We start from the raw sequence: 22,822 nt of genomic DNA on the forward strand, positions 1-22,822 counted from the left end.
TCACAAAAGAAAGATACTCCAACATCAAATTTCAAAAAAACGTCCTAAATAATTTTTTTCCTTTATCTACTTAATTTGGCTTTTAAATATCTCTATCACCAACAAAAGCCTAAATCAACTTGTTGAGTTGCTGGAGCAAGAAACCCATTTACTGCCCATCACTGAAATGAAACATCAAGTCAACAATATCCAATATGCCTGAGTACTAAATTTGCAGGTAAACTGTATTCTACTCAACACAAATTAATTTCACTTAGACATTTGCAGGGTTAATGTGCCATAATAAATTCTACTATTAATCAACAGTAAAGTGCTGAATTATATTAAATATCTGAATCTCACTCTCCTTTATGAAATTCTTTTATAGATTTCTTATCAAGTCAAAAGAGCCCTTTCTGTTGTAAAAGTTAAGCTATTATGCAAATATTATAAAATATGTAAGTTTAATTAGGAGCTATATATACACAACAGAACTTCTGCTTTTTCTTTAAGTACAGCTGACAGATAATAGAGATAGAAAAAAACATGCATTTATAAAGATATTTAAAACGAAGAAGAGGAGACACTGCTATAGAATTTCTATTACTCTAGCATACAGCCGTTTACTATGTTATGATACTAGATGATGCCTATATTTCTGGACTGTTAAGTATTGCACCACCAACATGCTTTAGTTTCTTTTGTAGCTAATGAAGTTGATTTGTAAATTTAAACTATGGCATACATTTCATCTATTTCTCATTAGAGTGTATCATTAAGTTTGAGGTTCAATTCTGAACAAACTTTACATCTAGTCACATAACCAACACAAGACATTAGTGCAAAATGGAAGCTGTCAGTTGTACATGGTGAGGACTCTTCCCCTAACTGCATGATACGAGAGAACAATTATCAGATTAAGAGTTCAAGTGGATTACCATTAGAACAAGAGATTTTCTTCTCCCAAATTTAGCACAGCTTTCCAGAGGATCAAGAGGAAAGCAACCTCAGTTACAGCTAGAAGAAAAAAGTTAAACCCCAGTTCAGAAAGGTGATATGTAGCTCCAAAATTTGTCATGCTATGAAGGCAGTATTCTCACAAAGAGCTCCAAACAAAACCGCAAATCAAAATGGTCATTTAAGTTGAAATTGGCCATCTGCTGCATAGAAATATATTCACACACAACAGTCACGTTTAAGTCAGTGCATAGAGAAGATAAAAAGCACTTATGGTAGTTGCAAATGTTAACAAGTCCATACAACTTGCACAGTTTAACAAGTCCATAGAAAAAGAATAGAGTAAGAGTAGAAATGCTCAAGCAAAACCAAAAAAAATGACCCTCCAACTGTATAAAATCCACACAACAGTTGTAGTAAAAAAGACACCAGTGGAAAATATTCAACTCAGTCCTAAACACCCAACAGGCAAATAGGACCAGAATAGACAAGCCTTTGGCAAACAATTTTAAGAGTCTAAATATGGCACTGCATTTCTAAATAATCCACAAAATATAATATATGGCATATTCAAATATTGGTTAACCAACTCCGCAGATGTGATGCTAGCAACATTTTAGCCAATGAGAGCAAGATGGAACAGACTAAGGGAATACTGGTATATCATAACAGTGCTCAAGAAAAACATTGTCACAAAGTCATGCTTCAACAACAGCACTCTGGGACTGCACACTATTATCTATGGAGCAAAACAAATTTCTCTAGTTTTTCAGGGATGTGCCCTGCATAGCATATGTTATGATTCACTATAACACGAGCAGCAAGACACTGCAACGTAATATGGTTTATAGGCTGAATTAAGTTTTTTCCTATTGTCTTCTCATCCAGCAAGTCACTAGCAGTTTGTTTATGCGAGTTTGTGGCATCAAAGTGTGAACCTGACTTGATAAGAAAATTCATGATGCCTGGATGGTTGTTCAATGCAGCAATATGTAAAGGACTGTTGTTATCAGAGTCTCTGACATTTATATTAGCACCACATTCCACCAGGACAGCAGTAACCTGGAGAGAGGGGAATTTACAAACTGGGTAGCGACCCACACATGTAGTATTCTTGTCAACAGCAAGGTGAAGTGGACTGAAGTTATTCTTCCCTCTAGGCTGAAGCTTAAGAAACTTGTAAATAGTCTGTTTCTTAAAATGCTCCTGTTCTGAGCTGCAAGGTACTTTTTCCAACAAGCAAATTAAATGCAAAATGATAGAAAGGGCTTTGTTCAGCTGTATTGTATCAGGAGGGCACTGGATTTGTTTCACGGCCCGCTCTATTTCAAGAACACTTTTGCACAGTATACCCATGAGAACATCAAATGTAACAGTAGTGCCTAGCAGGCCTTTTGCCCTGTCCTGCAGCATGAAGGAGAAGAGTTCAGCAAATGATAGTAAACTGCTGGCTGTCATAGGGCTCAGTGGATCTAGATTGTTCTGCTGCATGTCCAAAGCATACTTCCATAAGTTGATGCATCGCTTAAAGTTTCCAGAGTCTGCATAGACAGCACCTCTATATCTAATATAGTAGGATGTATCTGGGTGAGAAGGACCAAGAATACGTTCTCTAATTAATAGTGCTTGCATTCTCATCTCATCAGGGTCTGCAATAAGATTTTCTAGCTCTTCTGAGCTGTTTACCTCTTTAGCATAATCATAGGCCATAATTAGTGTTTGTGGCACAGGTTTGTTCAGGATACTAGTCCTATCACTGTATCTCATTTCCATAGCTCGCTTCCAGTATTTCAAAGCACCAAGCAGATCTCTCTTTTTGTCCACGAATGTTGCTCCTAGAAGTTCCAGAGCATTAATACATTCTGTCTTACTGGTCTGTTCATGTTGGGTTAGAAAGTCCACAATATTTGTGTGGCCTGTCACACTGGCTGACAGAAGGGGAGTCATTCCATAGCCATCCTTTTCCATTTTAGCACAATACTTGAGAAGCATCTTCATGATCTCTAAACTTCCAGATTCTGCACAGTCATGTAATGCAGTGTTTCCTAGCGAAAGAAGAAAAACAATTACATAAATCATAATCAAATTATAGGCCAAATATCACCACACTAATAGTTAAAAAATAAAATCTGTTTTTGACATCTACAGACTATGAAAGGCTTAAATGACAAGTTAAAACATTCAAGGCCTGATTAAAACATCAATGCTACCAGGCAGTTATACAAATCAAAATGTTTGTCATTATTACTCAAAAGAATTAAACAGATTTTAAGGACACTTATGTCTCATTATTCAAAATTTAAACCAGAATTCTCTACTACATGAGCAATTTTGTATCTGCTTTCAAGTATAAAACAAAACCTAATCTTGCCATCTTAAGTCGTTACATTTTCCCTTCTTCCCTTGTCAAATTTCCTTCCTTCCTCCCTCCCTATCTCCATCCACAATAAAAATTAATAAGGTCTGTATAAAAATTAAAGCTGTGCTAACTCAACATTGGCCTTGCTCACCTCTACACTGTATCTCTTTCTCTCTCTTTCATCCACACACTGGATAACAAGAATTTAGCTACCACACTAATCAAATTCATACCAAAGGTGTGCAAAAAGCTATTTTCAAAAGATTATGACTAAAAGTTAACAGGTTTTTACAATTATAGTAGAACAGAAGCTGTGATCACATTTTGTCCCCTCAAACAATTTTTACGTGCAAGTTCCAAACATTAAAAAAAAAAAACAATCCAACCCACAAAAAAACACCCCCAACAAAAACCAACCCAGAAAAAAACTCAACCCCAACCCACAAAACATTACATTGTTATGAACAGATATTTTTCCAAATTTCGGTAGATTAAAAGTTTGGTTTGTCAACTGTAGTTTATTATCTATAATTCCTTCTATCTTTATTATGGAAAACTGTTCATACCCCCAGTTGACAGAACTACAAGTGTTTGCACCAACGTATGTCAGAATCTTGTGTTAGCTGGGCAAACTTTAACATTTAAATTTCAAAATATTAGTGTACATAGTTTAAATTATATTTGAGGTGTCAGTTGATTTAAAAAATAAAAAACCCTCTCAAAAATGTTTTATTACAGACCATACTGTACTTGTTAAAATACTAGAGTCATCCTTAGGTCACAACTATTTCATCTTTACATGTTATCATTCACAATCCTCTATTTTCTACCTTCAAGTCAATATTTTCAAGATATTAAAAAAGTCATAACATAAAAGCATATTAAAGACAAACAAATCAAAATGCACTAGTAACACCAAAGTTCTTACAATTGCTTCACAACTTGATATACATCTTGCTAGCTTTGACAATAGGATCAATAGCAGCTATTCGTATTACACACTGTAGATCCATCACCACATAATGCTGCCCTTTACACTCTTTTATCAGTTGCCAGACATGTATGCTATGACACATAGATAGTGCAAAAATTCACACAAATTAGGCTTAGCCATTGTCTGCATAAATTCAGGTACAAACCAACAGTTTATATATCATTAACATACAATGCAGGTATGCAGAACATGTGGAAATATTCCTAAACCACCAAGGATTTTTCAGTACTCTCTCCACCTGGATCTCCTTCATTAAGAGTTTTGCTTTTTTATTAGTATTATAATTATTTACTCAAACAGTGGTTACTAACAGCCTATCAGAAGTAGGGTAATTTTTTAGCTACTTATATTGTAGTAGGCCTTGGAGACCACAATTATTTCAAGCAATGCACAAACCAATAAAGGAAAGCAATCACCACTAATTTTTAGTGGCTACACCTCACTTCAGTTTGACTGGATGGAACAGCAGCAGGAAGGAAATATTATAAGAATACAAGCTTCCATAAACTAAAAGCGGACACAGGCAGATAGATGGATATAGAGCTTCCAACTTAAAACAAACAAAAAAAACCTCCACCACCCAACAAAACACACACACACACACATAAAACCCAACCTTAAGAAATATCAAGAATTCCAGCCATCTACCTAGCCATTATCAAGTGTTAAGTTTGAGGAAGAATTTAGGAGAACGTGGCAGTTAGCCTTGATATCTAACTCAAGGTCTATGTTCCCCATGTTACCCATAAATTCAACTGTTCAAATATAAGGATGGTAAATCAACTATTACTCACTTCAAAAATACCATATTGTCTATAGTGACAGGAATAAACAGTGCCTGAACACTATCTATGCAATTCTGCAGTTAAGTCAATTCAGTTTTTGTAACAAATTATTTCTTCAGTAAGAAACTAAAATCAACATTATATCCACTGCTGTATTAAAGAGGAAATAGGCTGAAAAGAAGCAAACATCCTTTGAAAGTCATTTTCTTTGATAAGCACCTAAGAGAAACATATACAGAGATGTTGGTCAAATTTTTTAAGCATTCTTTAAGTTAAAGATGATTATTTCAAAGCAGACTTCATTAAATTTTCTTAATCCATTTCTAATTCTTAAGTGATCTGCTGGAATTTCATAGAATCACAGACTGGTTTGGGTTGGAAGGGACCTTAAAGATCATCTAGTTCCAACCCCTCTGCCACAGGCAGGGACACCTTCCACCAGACCAGGTTGCTCCAAGCCTCGTCCAGTCTGGCCTTGAACACTGCCAGGGAGGGGGCACATGTAGAAGCTAGCTAATATTACAACAGCACGAGAAACTTCTCATTCTTGCACAAGAATAAGATTGGACTGGAAATGTTATGCTAGTCCTAGTACTTCTCTGCTAGAGAAGTAGGTACTGTTATATTGCAATATATTGCATTGTTAATACTGTTTTCTATCTATATAAAACTCTACTATTCGTACTACCTAATAATGTTCTCCAATTAAAACAAGAACAAAATGGAATAATCCAAATCTCACAAAGACACATTAGGGGGAAAAAAAAAAGTTAAACTGATGTCATACTTTCATGTTTCATTCTTTCATTATAGTCCTACTTTAACAGAGGTAGTATGAACATTACACAAATACTTCATGTATCACAGAACTAATTCCCTAACTATCCAGTCTTAAAAAAAAAAGAAAAGAAGAAAACAGCTCATCTAGGGAGATTCAAATTTATAATGAGGTTGTGTCTTTCTATATCAGAAGCAAATTATTCTCAAAATAGGCTGATAGCTTCTGACATGGGGAGGAAAGAAAGTGAAGCAGTGACACAAAGTGATTTGGCTTGATTTGCAACCAATATTAACTACATCCACTTCCTAAAATTTGCAAAATGCTTAATCAAATTTCTGGATAGCAAAACTTTTTAAATTTAAAATTTGATTTTTAAAATATGATAGCAGTGTGATATCATACCAGAGATCTCTTCCTGAAAATACACTCTCAGCTGCTGAACTTTACACACTGGGGTCTCTAGTGGTCGCGATCCCCCTTAATTGTGCTTCTGCGCAAGCGTGGTCGAGGCCTTCTTGTTGACAAGTGCAGGTGGCCTCAAGGAGAAGATATCGTTCTGGTTCTCACTGGACTTACCTCTCCTCTGGCTCCAGAGTTTGGGAATCAAGTTAATTTAGACATCACAAAGTTGTTTTTCACAGTCCTGTTTGTCTTTGGCCCTTCTTTATAATTAGCAAGGAATTTAACAGAGACCTTGGATTTTCTAAGACTAAGCGCAAGCAAGAATCGTTGACGACTATAACGCTGTTATCAGTCCCAGAAGCAGACTCTATCTACAAAACATGCAGTTTGCTTCAGAACATCCTGTTATTCTCTGTTATTCCAGCTGAAAGGAAAATTACTGACAGGAAAGTTGATTCTGTGTAAAGGTAACACAGAACAGGCCTTTTAGAGCCGACTCTGAGGCCTACTCTTGCTAAACCGTTGCTAAACCGTCTGGTATCAGAAAGAGATCTTCAACCTGAGCTCCACACAAGGTAGTGGAGCACTGCAGAATGGGTCTTTCAGTGCCCATTTCCCAAGAGGTTCAAAACACCCAAACTGAAAAAGTTGTTCAAGCATTTCCAAGAGGATATTCCAACTTACACTTCAAGCCACCTGGATGGCTAGAAATGAACTCCCTGTAGATGATGCTCTGTGACCTCTTATCAGGTGTCAAGGGAGCTATACCTAAACTGCATTAAAATATTAACTTTATTTTACACAGGCCAAAGACTGACATATAGAAAATACTTGACTCTCAACAGCCTGAATAAACAAATCCACACCATTTCTAAGACAGAATAAGCTGCTCTACTTCCACAGAGAACTGCAAGAACCTTTACCCTCTCTTACATTTCTCATACATCCCCCTTCCCGGATTCCTGGAAAAGCAGAAAGACTGGAGGAGTATTCCAAGTCTGCAGGAGAAACACAAGCACAATTATCCAAAAAAAATCTGTCTATAAGGGAAAACGTTTTTAATTTCAACAGGAACTATTTTTTGCATCTGAAATTCAATACTTTATTCCTTTAAACTGTACCTTCTTGCGTTATTTATAGACATTCATACTGAAGCTCAGTTTCACATAGCATCACACACAAAATATCTACAAATTGCAGTACAGAGCATTATGCAATATCATCCAAAAAAGGGAAAAAAAAACCACCCAAACCAAACAAAAAAAGACACAGAGCACTTTGAGAACAAGGCCTTTATTCACAAGGGGGAAAAAAAGCATGTTTGTAATTCCCCCCCCCCCCCCCCAAAATTAATCTTGGCAAGCAGACAAGACAAAAAAACTCAGAAGAGAACAAATCTGTCAGATTCCTTGATGTTTACTGCAAGGGAAGATTAATTATTTTTCATGTATACTAAACCACACTGGTCATATAGCAAAGAGTGTGCATCCATATATTCCCCTTACTTCTGGGTCTGCCAAGTCTGTAAAAAAAACCCCCCCCAGCAGATTTGAGTATTATGCTTTTCAGTCTCCCACATAAATGGTAACACTGAAATAGTGCTAGTCCTTGATATAGTACTACTGTATGTATAACCTTGATAAGGGAAGAGGGGCCCAAGAAAGCTGGTTGGTATTCAAGGACCACCTCCTCCAGGCTCAGGAGCGATGCATCCCGACAAAGAGGAAGGCAGGCAAAAACGCCAAGAGGCCTGCATGGATGAACAAGGAGCTCCTGGACAAACTCAGGCACAAGGAGGAAGCCTACAGAGGGTGGAAGCAAGGGCAGGTAACCTGGGAGGAATACAGGGATATTGGCCGAGCAGCCAGGGACCAGGTTAGGAAAGCTAAAGCCCTGATAGAATTAAATCTGGCCAGGGAGGTCAAGGGCAACAAGAAATGCTTCTACAGGTATGTCAGTGATAAAAGGAAGACTAGGGAAAATGTGGGCCCTCTCCGGAAGGAAACGGGAGACCTGGTTACCCGGGATATGGAGAAGGCTGAGGTGCTCAATGACTTTTTTGCCTCCGTCTTCACCGGCAAGTGCTCCAGCCTCACCACCCAAGTCACAGAAGGCAGAGGCAGGGACTGGAAGGATGAAGAACCGCCCACTGTAGGAGAAGATCACGTTCGAGACCATCTAAGGAACCTGAAGGTGCACAAGTCCATGGGACCTGATGAGGTGCATCCACAGGTCCTGAGGGAACTGGCGGATGAAGCTGCTAAGCTGCTATCCATCACTTTTGGGAAGTCGTGGCAGTCTGATGAAGTTCCCACTGACTGGAAAAGGGGAAACATAACCCCCATCTTCAAGAAGGAAAAAAAGGAAGACCCGGGGAGCTACAGGCCAGTCAGTCTCACCTCTGTGCCTGGCAAGATCATGGAGCAGATCCTCCTGGAAACTATACTGAGGCACATGGAAATCAAGGAGGTGGTTGATGACAGCCAACATGGCTTCACTAAGGGCAAATCATGCCTGACAAATTTGGTGGCCTTCTACGATGGGGTTACAGCACTGGTGGATAGGGGAAGAGCGACTGATGTCATCTACCTGGACTTGTGCAAAGCATTTGACCCTGTCCCGCATGACATCCTTGTCTCTAAATTGGAGAGACATGGACTTGACGGATGGACCACTCAGTGGATGAGGAATTGGCTGGATGGTCGCACTCAAAGAGTTGCGGTCAATGGCTCTATGTCCAAGTGGACACCAGTGACAAGTGGCGTTCCTCAGGGGTTGGTATTGGGACCGGCGCTGTTTAACATCTTTGTCGGCGACATGGACAGTGGGATTGAGTGCGCCCTCAGCAAGTTTGCCGTTGACACCAAGCTGTGCGGTGCGATCGACACGCTGGAGGGAAGGGATGCCATCCACAGGGACCTTGACAGGCGGGCCCGTGGGAACCACAGGAAGTTCAACAAGGCCAAGTGCAAGGTCCTGCATGTGGGTCGGGGAGATCCCAAGCACAAATCCAGGCTGGGCGGAGAATGGATTGAGAGCAGTCCTGAGGAGAAGGACTTGGGGGTGATGGGTGACGAGAAGCTCACCATGAGCCGGCAATGTGCGCTCGCAGCCCAGGCGGCCAACCGCATCCTGGGCTGCATCCCCAGCAGCGTGGCCAGCAGGTCGAGGGAGGGGATTCTGCCCCTCTGCTCCGCTCTCCTGAGACCCCCCCCTGCAGTGCTGCGTCCAGCTCTGGGGCCCCCAACAGAAGAAGGACATGGAGCTGTTGGAGCGAGTCCAGAGGAGGGCCACGAAGATGATCAGAGGGCTGGAGCACCTCTGCTATGAAGAGAGGCTGAGAGAGTTAGGGCTGTTCAGCCTGGAGAAGAGAAGGCTCTGGGGAGACCTTCCAGCACCTTCCAGTACCTGAAGGGGGCCTACAGGAAAGCTGGAGAGGGGCTTTTTACAAGGGCATGGAGTGACAGGACGAGGGGGAATGGTTTTAAACTGAAAGAGGGGAGATTGAGATGAGATATTAGGAAGAAATTCTTTGCTGTGAGGGTGGTGAGACACTGGCCCAGGTTGCCCAGAGAAGCTGTGGCTGCCCCCTCCCTGGCAGTGTTCAAGGCCAGGTTGGATGGGGCTTGGAGCAACCTGGTCTGGTGGAAGGTGTCCCTGCCTGTGGCAGGGGGGTTGGAACTAGATGATCTTTAAGGTCCCTTCCAACCCAAACCAGTCTGTGATTCTTCACCATCATCTCCTGTTAGGTGGTGCTAGTCTGACACTTTACCTCAGCGTAGTATCCTACCTGAATCAGACTCAGAAATCATATCCTAAGCTGTACTTTTGCACTTCCACAAGTCTCCTTCCAAAAAATCTGCATTCTGAATTTTAGTAGTCCAAAACACAGTTGCTGGATTATGTCTGTATTTTAGAAGCAGAACTTAATTGCATGTTTTTAAAACTACTCTCTTATACCCCTGCCTCAATTGTCATCCTGGCTTTTAGATCTCTGTGAACTTACCTATTTTGTCATCTCCAAGTATTTGGATTTTTCCCTGGAACTGTCAACACTTGAAAACATCTTTTCACATTTTTCCCAGCTCTAGAATTCTCCCCATTTTTAAAATGTGAATAAAGTCCTATCTTACCATAAGAAAAATCTACTGGAAAAGCCTAATGGATAGTTTGCATCATTTTACCCTCTCACTCTTTCCCTGGTTTCAAGAATACCTGGAAGAGAACCTCTAGTAATCTCCCATAACAGCATTTTTCTAAACATCGTAAAATTACATTAGTTTTGTTCTTATAAGAAGCTTTATATTTTAAAATGCAGCAAAATTGACAGAAGCTAAAGCTTTTTCATCTTTCACAGAGCAGTAGGCTTCTCCATGAACGGCCCAGAAATGGGTCTAGTTTAGATACAAGGATAACAACAACTTTAACTACTCGAGCAGAGCACTCTAAGTTCTCTTCACCTCCCTACCACAAGCACCCCTACTCTCTGTCAAGTGAGTTGTTAGACAACAGGGAGAAGTAGAAACTGAAAGTAATAGACAGAGGCTTTGAGGGAGGATATGACAATGTAGAATGAATCCTATTGGAAACATTCATTTTGAAATTAATAGCTAGCGAGCATTCTTGCAAAACAAAGTTCAGAAGGTTAGTTGTTGAGCCTCAGCCATTGCAACACCCATACTGCTGTAATATTTAAGGCTACCAGTTTTGCTCAGTTCTTCTGCCTTTCCACAGCTGACTTTCAGGGTTTATAGCACTTTCTTTCTCTCTTCCTTTAGTTTTTCACTGCTTATTTAATAACTTCAGAGACCAGACTGCTTCATGATGCCAAAAAAATATACTCATGTCACATCAGAGAGGAGCATCTGTTTCCAAACACAAAAAGGCAGTCCATACTTGACCAATAGATATATGTACACACTGTAGTCCAAAAGATAAAATTGATTTTTATGAGCTAAAACATATCCAATCCAACTTTTTTTAATCATTATTATTATTAAAAAATAAGGATCAGTTAATACCTTAGGAAGTTTTGCTCATGTGCCTAAGTTGTAAATCACACAAACTGAAGGAAGCAGAGAGAGGAAGGAATTAAGACGGTAAAAAAAAAAAAACCTGAGAGCAGTGAGAAAATCCTCAGGAGTGCACAGCTGCCATTCAGTCATTTAAACAATAAACAAAATTAATGCACTAGTAAAGTGAATAATAAGGATGAATAAATTAAAGCCTATTCCACTGACACAAAAATGAGGAATAAGAGATCCACAGATTTATTTTTTCCTGTTACATCAGATATTTAGCAGCTCTGCTCATACCTACCATATAAAGGTGTGGAAGACCCTCAGCCTGCAAACAGCTGTGCTTTACTTGGGGAGCATAAGATTTGCTTGGGAACACTGCACTGAGAATAGTTTTTGCTTGCTTCTGAGATAAAGGAGCCGAGACCAGTTCACAGGGCTCTTTGAGGCATGTAACAAGTAAACATGTGTTGAAGGTCAGTTCTGAACACAGAGCTGAAAACAAGGAATGGTTGTTGATGTTTTGAGTCCAGAACACTGGCTCTTCCCAGGATGGGTGATGAGTGCTTAGTGTGTGAATGTTGATGTTATCTTGAACTGCCTAGTCTGGCTCCTGCATTGTAGCAGTTAAATAGGGTAGTAGCATAACAATAAAGAGCCTTAGGCCTTTCGGCTTCAGGCCTTTGCATCCTCGATCTCAGAGTCTGTGCCTTCCTTGCCGCCCGCCGCATAAAGGGATGACTTTTAAACTAAAAATAATGTATATTTTATATTTAGCTTGTTATTCCAAGAACCCAGTCTAGAAACATGACATTTTTATCCTATCACAAGTCCATGATTCATAGGCAACCTTAAATCCTTACTAAGATTTATTTTGTTCTGCCCACCTCTACGACAAATTTTTAGTTTAGCTTTCTTTATATTAAACCCACGTAACTCCATGACTTGCAGAAAAAAGGCATATTTAACTGAACAGCTTTTTCAGAGAGATTACTCTCATATTTGGCATTTAACAATATTGTGCAGTAAGCTAGGCACTACAGGGTTTTCTGTCAAAATATACTTGAAGTATATTAAACTGTTAAAATTTTAATTAGCCAGAAAAGGGCAACTGAAGTATTATGCTACAGAAAGATTTATTAGCAGATTTATTATTAATAAACATATATAAAAAATAAGCCGCTGAGACACAATCCTGGCTCAATGAGCTAAGAAGTTAACCATAACCTGCAATAATCAATATGCTTTTTAGGCCAATATCATATGCACATACAAGTTTGAGATGTAACAAAAGCCAGCAATCAGAATAAGAGGTCCACATAATTACGACCACAGCAAAAAGGATGTCTTCGCTTTGCCTCTGTTTACAATTATCCTGACACATTGTTCAAACAGATGTTCTTCACGACACTAAGCTGTGCGGTGTGGTCGACATGCTGGAGGGAAGGGATGCCATCCAGAGGAACCTTGACAGGCTTGAGAGCTGGGCCTGTGCAAACCGCATGGAGTTCAAAACAAGGCCAAGAGCAAGGTCCTGCACGTGGGTCGGGGCGATCCCAAGCACAAATCCAGGCTGGGCGGAGAATGGATTGAGAGCAGCCCTGAGGAGAAGGACTTGGGGGTGATGGTTGACGAGAAGCTCAACATGAGCCGGCAATGTGCGCTTGCAGCCCAGGCGGCCAACCGTGTCCTGGATGCATCAAAGGAAGCGTGGCCAGCAGGGCGAGGGAGGGGATTCTGCCCCTCTGCTCCGCTCTCCTGAGACCCCACCTGGAATGCTGCGCCCAGCTCCGGGGCCCCCAACATAAGGAGGACATGGAGCTGTTGGAACGAGTCCAGAGGAGGGCCACGAAGATGCTCAGAGGGCTGGAGCACCTCTGCTATGGAGACAGGCTGAGAGAGTTGGGGCTCTTCAGCCTGGAGAAGAGAAGGCTCCGGGGAGACCTTCTAGCAGCCTTCCAGTACCTGAAGGGGCTACAGGAAAGCTGGAGAGGGGCTTTTTACAAGGGCATGGAGTGACAGGACGAGGGGTAACATTTTTAAACTGAAAGAGGGGAGATTGAGATGAGATATTAGGAAGAAATTCTTTGCTGTGAGGGTGGTGAGACACTGGCCCAGGTTGCCCAGAGAAGCTGTGGCTGCCCCCTCCCTGGCAGTGTTCAAGGCCAGGTTGGATGGGGCTTGGAGCAACCTGATCTGGTGGAAGGTGTCCCTGCCCGTGGCAGGGGGTTGGAACTAGATGATCTTTAAGGTCCCTTCCAACCCAAACCATTCTATGATATGTGCACCACTGGAAGTCTTTCTGTTGTGATCAGAGTCACATGAAGCTTCATTTCCTTAATCCTAAATACATTTTTGCTTACTAACATTGGAAAAAAGGTCCAAAAGGATTCAAGAATTTGAGGGAGAGGAGGAGTAAAGGGCAAAGTGATTATTCATCTCTAATGTAGAAAAGAATTCTTCTCCTTTATGCATCTTTCCCTATTCCAGTCTTAGTGGCACAGGCAAATTTTATGTACAGCATATTTGGTTTGTTAAGAAACAGTATGAAAAACATCCTAAATTTTACACAATATATGCTCATATATTTATTACTACACAAACCTGCTACAAATAGGAGTTCTCAGCAAAAATCAATTAGCTTTTCGCACATGCATAAATGCTAAGTCTTTAGATTAAAATGTATCCATTCAGAATTACATTTTATAGCCAGTATTAAATGAGTATGCTGAAAAAACTTGTAAAAACATAGTTAAATACACTTCATCTCTTACTGGAAAAACCATTCACATTATGAGACTAGAGGAATATTTTTGGATGTCAATCTCCTAAAGAACACAAGTAACTTCATCCCTATTTACTACAAGGAAAAATGAAATTATGAACTTACCTTTAATGCTTTTTCTGTTAACATCAGCTCCTTTTTCAAGTAAATACTGCGCAATTTCTTTGTGGCCTTTGTAACATGAGATCATCAAGCATGTATGCCCATGACGGTTTGATACTTCCAAGTCTGCTTTGTGCTCCACGAGATATTTTACTATTTCCAGGTGACCATCAAAACAGGCAGCTCTAAGCGGAGTTGAATTTGTTAGAGTTGTGTTGTTGACAGATGCACCATGATCTAACAGACACTGAACCACCTTCAAGTGGCCAGCGGCTGATGCTGCCCATAATGGCGGAGCTCCCTCAATGGTCTCACCATCAAAATTAACTGAACCACCAATTTCTATAGAAGCAGAGCAATAGCCCAACAAGTATTCCACCATGTCAACGTGCCCATAACGGGCTGCCATCAAAAGTGGTGTGGCACCATTGTTTTTTTCTGACATTAGTAAGGCCACCTCTTCTCTGGTTTTGCTTGCCAGTAACTTGGAAAGGAGCCGCAGTTTGCCATCACGAGCTGCGTTGAACACTGCTGTCTTTAGATCCATTTAGTCTGTACCTCTGTTTCTTGAAGGATACACACCTGCCTTTTTCAGAGTCACAAACAAAAGCTTATTAGAAACACACAGCCCAAACAGAGCGTCCCCAACTTTTTCTCAGATCAGGCAGATGGGACAACATGGACACTCTGAACGAGATCCTGACAAAGCACAGGCTGCACTTGATAACTCTGCAAAAGAAAAGAATTCTGAATGTTTTTACCTTCTACTTCTCAAATAAATATATACAATTACATTTTTCTACAGCTATACTCAAACAAACCACTGGTTGTGGTGCACCAACATCCAGCTGCCTTCCATGGGACTTCCCTGGACTGCAAAGTGCCCCTTAAGGAAAGATGTTGAGCAGGAAGCCTGATCCCAGCAGTGCACTATCCATACCATTGGCAGGAAAACACTTTCCCCTCACCACATAACAAACCGCATGCTTGTATCAACTTCTGCTTTTAATCACAGCCTAAGCAAAGAACCATTAGGCCCCCCTCAGGTCCTCTGCGGAGCCCCATGCTCACAGACACACGCGCCCCCATGCTACCTCCACCCTACTGGCAAGGGAGCAAATTCAGAGCCTGACCGAAAAGACAAAACACGTCCTTGCTACAGTCATTTGATTTAGTATGAGACACCGCCGAAATCCTGAACTTGCCCTTCCACCACAACCACCCTCAGCCTGCCCAAAGGCCCCCCCGACCTACAAATCTTCTCCTTCAAGACCACACTATATTTGCCTCCCACCCCAAAGCCGCCTACCCCCCCCCCCCGATTACCCCCGATGCCTCCCTTCAGATCGCCCCCCTCTTTTCCACCCCTAGTCCAACAACCACCCACCCACCCCCCAAGCCCGCCTCCCACCTCTGGGCAACCCCTCCATACCACCCCAGGGTCCCCAAAAACCCCTTCCCAGCTCCCTCAGAGCCGTTCCCCACGCGACCGCTGCGACAGGGCGGCCTCCACCGCCTGCCCGGAGCCGGAGAGGCAACAGCATCACCGCCAGATGAACATATCGAGAACATACACAGAACATATCGGTGAGGAATGACCCAAGGGTGCATGCTACCTTCCCAGGACGCCACCGGCTCCCTCCCGCCGAAGCCACCCTCACGCGGAAGCGCCCGCCGCCTCCCGCACTCCGTCCGGCTCCTCCATAACAGACCAGTCCCCACAGCGACTAACCTCCACCACCAACCCTGCGCCCGGGCACGGCGGAACTACCAAGCATATCCCGGCCGCCGCCAGGCCCAATGAGAAACACGCCTGAGCACCGCCAGCCACTCGGAGCAGGGCGGGGGGTGGGACTACGCCGCCGCTCAAGCTACGCTGAGAGCGGGGCGGTGCTGGTGGGCGGTGGCGATGCGGTAGCTGTCCGCTAGGGGAGCGGGCGAGCCCCCCCGCACCGCCCTCCGCTATAGCGCGGGAGGGCTGGCAGAACGCAGTGGGGAAGTAGGTTTTGGTTAGCTGTGGTGGGGGTTTCCTTTTTCCCAGCCCGTGCCTTATTTTCCTTTCTCTAGAATAAAACAAAGGGCGAAGCAGCGCTACAGCGGAGCGTGCACCGGCGGGGAGGGATGTCGCAGGGGTGAGGGGACAGCGGGGGCACACGGTACCGGGGGAGGGGCGCTTCCATGGAGAGCAGCAAAACCTCGCAGGGCTGCAGTAGGAAAACCCTCACGGCCAGCCATGTGTGGATCTGCTTAGTAGCTCCGGGCAATAAACCCATCCCTTGCAGAGGGATGCAAAAACTGCCCAGTCTGGGGAAAGAGAAGTGTGTGTTTCCTCCTCAGAAATAGATCGGTTTACTGCTGCATTGAAGGGGATAATTAGATGCTCCTTCATTTAGTGGGAGAGGCGGCCATGAAGGCCTGCGCAGTGCCTGCAGCTTGTAGGCAGACCTTCCCTGCCCACCCGTGATGTAGGCCAGGGTGAGGGGCTGGTGCGGGGGCTCCAGTGCCTTGCTGTGCCTGTGGGGAGGGATGGGAGCCCCAACGCCCTCGTCACGAAAATTCACAACTGGCCCGTGCTGACTGAGGAGAGAGGCTAGGACACAAAGTAGAGAATTACAAGGGTAAATATTTATTCATGCACATGAGGTGTCCCAGCCAAATTGGGGCACCCCAAATGTAGTTTTACACAGGGTTCTTATACCCTTCAGACATTCAGGTACAACACAATTTAACTAATCACTAACACACACACTACCCATTACTAATCGTAGTAAAATTTTGCAAAGCAACTATATTTTTGCAGCATTCTTGCTGCTTGTCTATTGATCCAGATGTCCCTGGAGTCAGTCTTGCTATAGTTACTTAGTTATGATGCCAGATGACACTGGGAGGGTTTCAAAGACATGTTAGAGGGGCTAGGATGCTGGCATTGTCTTAATTGTCCAGGGGTATCCTTTATTCTTCATGGACAGCTCTAAGCTTCCAAGAAGCAAAGGCCTAATTTTTCCAGGGCTAGGCTGTCCTTTAGTTAGTTTTACTTAAGCATGAACAATACCAAAGTCCCCAGTAAAACTCCACTACCTCCTTACATTACAGTGTGTAATGTGAACCTATATATATATATATATATATATAAACAAAGTTAATACACTTTCATACTGTAGAATGATTGATAGAATAGTTAGGGAAGGGAATTTTCGTAACATGGTTCACACATTGAAACAGCCTGAAATCCTATTTGCATGCTCACTGTGAGGGAACTTCATAAGAATTTTCATTGGAAAGCACAGCAAAGATGACAGGCTGTATTAATGCAACTGCATAAATAGATGGAGCTCCAGCAAAAGGTAGTATGTTCAGCGTTACACTCAGAGTACTACTGCAACCAAAGATTCAAGTTCATTAGCATAAAGTAACTCAAGATACTACAGCTACTGCCTGCCTTACTGACAATCCTTTATGTCTAGTAGAGATCTATAGGTAACTTTTGCTTCTTTTTAAGGCCAGAAGCTTTAAAACTTGACTCAGTAATATTTGTTTTTTCTCTCACTAAGCAGTATCCTAGGGTTTGACCTACAGAACAGAAGATGCAAAAGGACTGTAGATGCTGCAGTTTTGAGCATATCTCTGTAATTTGGTACCACCACATTAGAGATCAGAGCAGTAGAACACTGGTGCCACACAGTACAGGAATATCAGGTAGGATTCCCAATGTTAAGCAGCATTACTGACAACCTATGAAACTCTCTCTCATCAGCAGCTTGCATTCTGCAGCAGACTATTGCTGCTATATGGTTCAATCTACTACATGGTACAGAGATGCCTTCATAGTTTAAGTGTTTTGCTGTCCACTAGAATTCACTGCCCAGAACTGCCAAGTCTCCTCACACTGTGCACTAGAAGCCTTTAGAGTACAAAAAATATGGGACAAGCTGCAGTGGTTAAAGTGCTACCTGCATCCAGGTAGCAGATGAAGGACTGTTGTAGTTTAACCCCAGTAGGCAGTTAAGCACTGCACAGCCACTTACTCACTCCCCCGCAATGGGATGGGGGAGAGAATTGGAAGGGTAAAAGGGAGAAAACTCATGGGTCGAGATAAAGACAATTTAATAGGGAAAGCAAAAGCTGCACGCACAAGCAAAGCAAAGTAAGGAATTCATTCACTACTTGCCATGAGCAGGCAGGTGTTCAGCCATCTCCAGGAAAGCAGGGCTCCATCGTGTGTAATGGTGACTTGGGAAGACAAACGCCATAACTCCAAACATCCCCTGCTCCCTTCTTCTTCCCCCAGCTTTTATTGCTGAGCATAACATCATATGGTATGGAATATCCCTTTGGTCAGTTGGGGTCAGCTGTCCCAGCTGCATCCCCTCCCAACTTCTTGTGCACCCCCAGCCTACTTGCTGGCAGGGCAGTGCGAGAAGCAGAGGCGGCCTTGACTCTGTGTAAGCACTGCTCAGCAATAGCTAAAACATGACTGTTTTCATCACAAATCCAAAACATAGCACCATACAAGCTACTATGCAGAACTTCAGCTCTATCCCAGCCAAAACCAGTACAAGCACTCTCAACCTTGTCCGATTTTTCCTTTTGCTGATCTAAATCTTAAGGGCTTTAGGTCCTTCGAAGGTAAGCACAGCTGAGCAGGAAAACACAACTCAGTTATGCCACAAGAACCTTCATTTTTGTGCATCTATTCAAGCAACAGCATACTAAAGAACAAGACTGACCGAAGTCCAAATGTTGGTAGTTTGAACAACAGGCCATTTTAGCGCTCATGAGCCTCTCCTGAATTAGTATAATGACCACAACAATCTACCTGAACTCCTGAAAATTAAACCTTAGCCTAAAATTTTCATTACCATGAATTCTTACTTTGAACTTGGAGTTATGTTACCTCCAGAACAGGATGAAAATACACTTATGAGATGTTTCAACTTACTGGGTTTTTATTTTTTTTTGCTGTTCTTATGACTTCAACTTACTTAGCTTGTTCAGCTTTCATCTTCCAGTTCTGAAACTGATGAACAGCACCTGCAGTACTGAAACAGCTGTCATTCTGTACATAAATTAAAATAATATTCAAAAAATCAATCTTTTATGTTTAAACACACTGACTGATCAATGAACCCCTACAATGGAAGAAGGCTCAGAGAAGACAGGCAAGAATGACGTGCTCATGAAGCTCAGAAAAGGATGTTGGGAGAGACCACAGCTATCTTAAAGGAAGCTGAACTTATCTCAACAGCAAGGGGGCCAGAGGGTGGCCTTTGTTGTAGCTAAAAGGCTAACAGTTGAGTGGGTCAACTGGTTATGTAAATGACCTTCCTAAAATAATCAACAGAAAGTATTATCTTCCTGAGCCAGCCAGACCAACATGGGGGAAGGGTATATGTGTCTCAGCCCAACATAGAGTATAAAAATCAAACAAGCAACAAAATGAACTTTGCAGAGAGCAATGGGCTTGAGCTGGCTTCAACCCACATATTCCTTCCCAGCAAATGGAGAGACCCAGCATCACAATGGTGTGCATATAGAGACTAGTAATAGGAATAAAGTTTGTATTGTGATCCAACTTTATATTGCAATTACTATGTTGTGCTTGTGTTGTGATTTCAGTATAATGCTGTATCATTTTTCTAAATCAAAATACCACGTAACATCAAATATCTTTAAATAAGTAAATTCAGCATTAAATCATTGAACCCTCCTTTGTGTGGAATATCTAAAAGAACCTGGTCAGAGAACATTTGACTCTGACAAACACTCATTACTTACTTTTAAGCAGACACCACCACAGTGCAGAGATAATGAATAACAACATGACTTAAGTTTTATACTTACATAATACAATTAAAATAATTTTAGGTCACTCGGGTATAAAACCAGAGTGATGAGATGGTAAGTCAATGACTATATATAAAAATGTATTCCTCAAGAGAAAAAAATGCAACATCAGCTTGCTTTAACAGAAGCTGCTTATCACAGTATAATACTAAATCAAGCCTGACTGTCTTGTTTCTGATGACAAATAATACGTGAAGATTCAGAGGAAAATAACTACCTGACTATAAGCATATAATCTATATTAAGCAGATGTTTGCACCAGGGGGTGCTGGTCCATCTGTAAGAAACAATAATACAGATACTCTTACATCCCTTTAGATGCTGGTACCCTGAGTTGTACAGCACTGAACAGGACTCTGATCCATGTGCAGCACACTGTGCATACCCCATCTGTAGAAAGGATTACCCCACTACAGTCATTTGAGCTATTAAAGGATTTTTCTTAAAAGAAATCAACTCTATTCATCATTTCAATTGTCAAACAGAAAGAACATTCTCATGAGAATTACTTGCTGCACTTTCAGATAAAGGCAAGAGCACACACATGGCACATGGCATAATGACCAGTATCAAGTGGGAGCTGCCTCCAGACTCCTCTGCCCATTCAATTTATGAAACCAGTATTTTGAGATGGTCTACATTTAGCCCGCACCCAGGGCTAAACAATAACCAGTTGTTCTACCACCCCAGACCCCTCCCCAGCTGACAAAGGGAATTGGGAAAAGGAGGGAGACTCACAGATTAAAATTTAAGCAGATAAAATAAGAAAACCAATATCAATGCTAATACAAAATCCTAGAATCATCGAATGGTTTGGGTTGGAAGGGACCTTAAAGATCATCTAGTTCCAACCCCCCTGCCACAGGCAGGGATACCTTCCACTAGACCAGGTAGCTCAAAGTCTCATCCAACCTGGCCTTAAACATTGCCAGGGAGGGGGCACCCACAGCTTCTTTGGGCAACCTGGGCCAGGGTCTCACCACCCTCACAGCAAAGAATTTCTTCCTAATATCTCATCTCAATCTCCCCTCTTTCAGTTTAAAACCATTCCCCCTCGTCCTGTCACTACATGCCCTTGTAAAATCCCCTCTCCCGCTTTCCTGTAGGCCCCCTTCAGGTACTGGAAGGCTGCTAGAAGGTCTCCCCGGAGCCTTCTCTTCTCCAGGCTGAACAGCCCCAACTCTCTCAGCCTGTCTTCATAGAAGAGGTGCTCCAGCCCTCTGATCATCTTCGTGGCCCTCCTCTGGACTTGTTCCAACAGCTCCATGTCCTTCTTATGTTGGGGGCCCCCAGACCTGGATGCAGTACTCCAGGTGGGCTCTCATGAGAGCAGAGTAGAGGGGCAGAATCCCCTCCCTCGACCTGCTGGCCACGCTGCTGGGGATGCAGCCCAGGATGCGGTTGGCCGCCTGGGCTGCGAGCGCACATTGACAGCTCATGTTGAGCTTCTCGTCACCCATCACCCCCAAGTCCTTCTCCTCAGGGCTGCTCTCAATCCATTCTCCGCCCAGCCTGTATTTGTGCTTGGGATTGCCCCCACCCATGTGCAGGACCTTGCACTTGGCCTTGTTGAACTTCATGTGGTTCACACAGGCCCAGCTCTCAAGCCTGTCCAGGTCCCTCTGGATGGCATCCCTTCCCTCCAGCGTGTCAGCCACACCACACAGCTTGGTGTCGTCGGCAAACTTGCTGAGGGCGCACTCAATCCCACTGTCCATGTCGTGTTAAACAGGACCGGTCCCAATACCGACCCCTGAGGAACGCCACTCGTCACTGGTGTCCACTTGGACATCGGAGCTGTTGATCATAACTCTCTGAGTGCGACCATCCAGCCAATTCCTTATCCACCGAGTGGTCCATCCGTCAAGTCCATGCCTCTCCAATTTAGAGACAAGGATGTCATGCGGGACAGTGTCAAATGCTTTGCACAAGTCCAGGTAGATGACATCAGTCCCTCTTCCCCTATCCACCAGTGCTGTAACCCCATCGTAGAAGGCCACCAAATTTGTCAGGCACGATTTGCCCTTAGTGAAGCCATGTTGGCTGTCACCAATCACATCCTTGATTTCCGTGTGCCTCAGTATAGTTTCCAGGAGGATCTGCTCCATGATCTTGCCAGGCACAGAGGTGAGACTGACTGGCCTCGGGTCTTCCTTTTTCCCCTTCTTGAAGATGGGGGTTATGTTTTCCCTTTTCCATTCAGTGGGAACTTCACCAGACTGCCACGACTTCTCAAAAATGATGGATAGCGGCTTAGCAACTTCATCTGCCAGTTCCCTCAGGACCCGTGGATGCACCTCATCAGGTCCCATGGACTTGTGCACCTTCAGGTTCCTTAGATGGTCTCGAACCTGATCTTCTCCTACAGTGGGCGGTTCTTCATCCTTCCAGTCCCTGCCTCTGCCTTCTGCGACTTGGGTGGTGAGGCTAGAGCACTTGCCGGTGAAGACGGAGGCAAAGAAGTCATTGAGCACCTCAGCCTTCTCCATATCCCAGGTAACCAGCTCTCCCGTTTCCTTCCGGAGAGGGCCCACATTTTCCCTAGTCTTCCTTTTATCACTGACATACCTGTAGAAGCATTTCTTGTTGCCCTTGACCTCCCTGGCCAGATTTAATTCTATCAGGGCTTCAGCTTCCCTAGCAGTAGAATAGACACAGTTATACTCAGCCCCTAGAGTGGTGGCAAGTTCCTCCAAGGATCACAACCACCGAGAAGAAAGGAGAAGGAGAAACATGGAGGAAAGGAAAAATCAGAACAAAGAGCCCCACACATCTCTACCAAGCTTTCCCATTTGTAGTGGGCCTGACATAAATGT

At 43.0% G+C, this 22,822-nt stretch overlaps 1 protein-coding gene across 1 annotated transcript; it reads right to left on the reverse strand.

The window, feature by feature from the left end:
* Positions 1 to 459: 459 nt before the first annotated feature.
* LOC137677105 (protein fem-1 homolog C-like) lies at positions 460 to 15,865 on the reverse strand. Its single transcript, XM_068424293.1, has 3 exons — positions 15,779 to 15,865; positions 14,166 to 14,891; positions 460 to 2,981 (listed from the first exon to the last, which is right to left on the reverse strand). The coding sequence occupies exons 2-3, from the start codon at positions 14,707 to 14,709 to the stop codon at positions 1,672 to 1,674; spliced, it is 1,854 nt and encodes a 617-aa protein (XP_068280394.1). The 5' UTR covers positions 14,710 to 14,891; positions 15,779 to 15,865; the 3' UTR covers positions 460 to 1,671.
* Between the last annotated feature and the right edge of the window lie 6,957 nt (positions 15,866 to 22,822).

The sequence above is a fragment of the Nyctibius grandis genome, assembly GCF_013368605.1.
Source record: "Nyctibius grandis isolate bNycGra1 chromosome W unlocalized genomic scaffold, bNycGra1.pri SUPER_W_unloc_1, whole genome shotgun sequence".
Classification (NCBI taxonomy): Eukaryota; Metazoa; Chordata; class Aves; order Nyctibiiformes; family Nyctibiidae; genus Nyctibius; species Nyctibius grandis.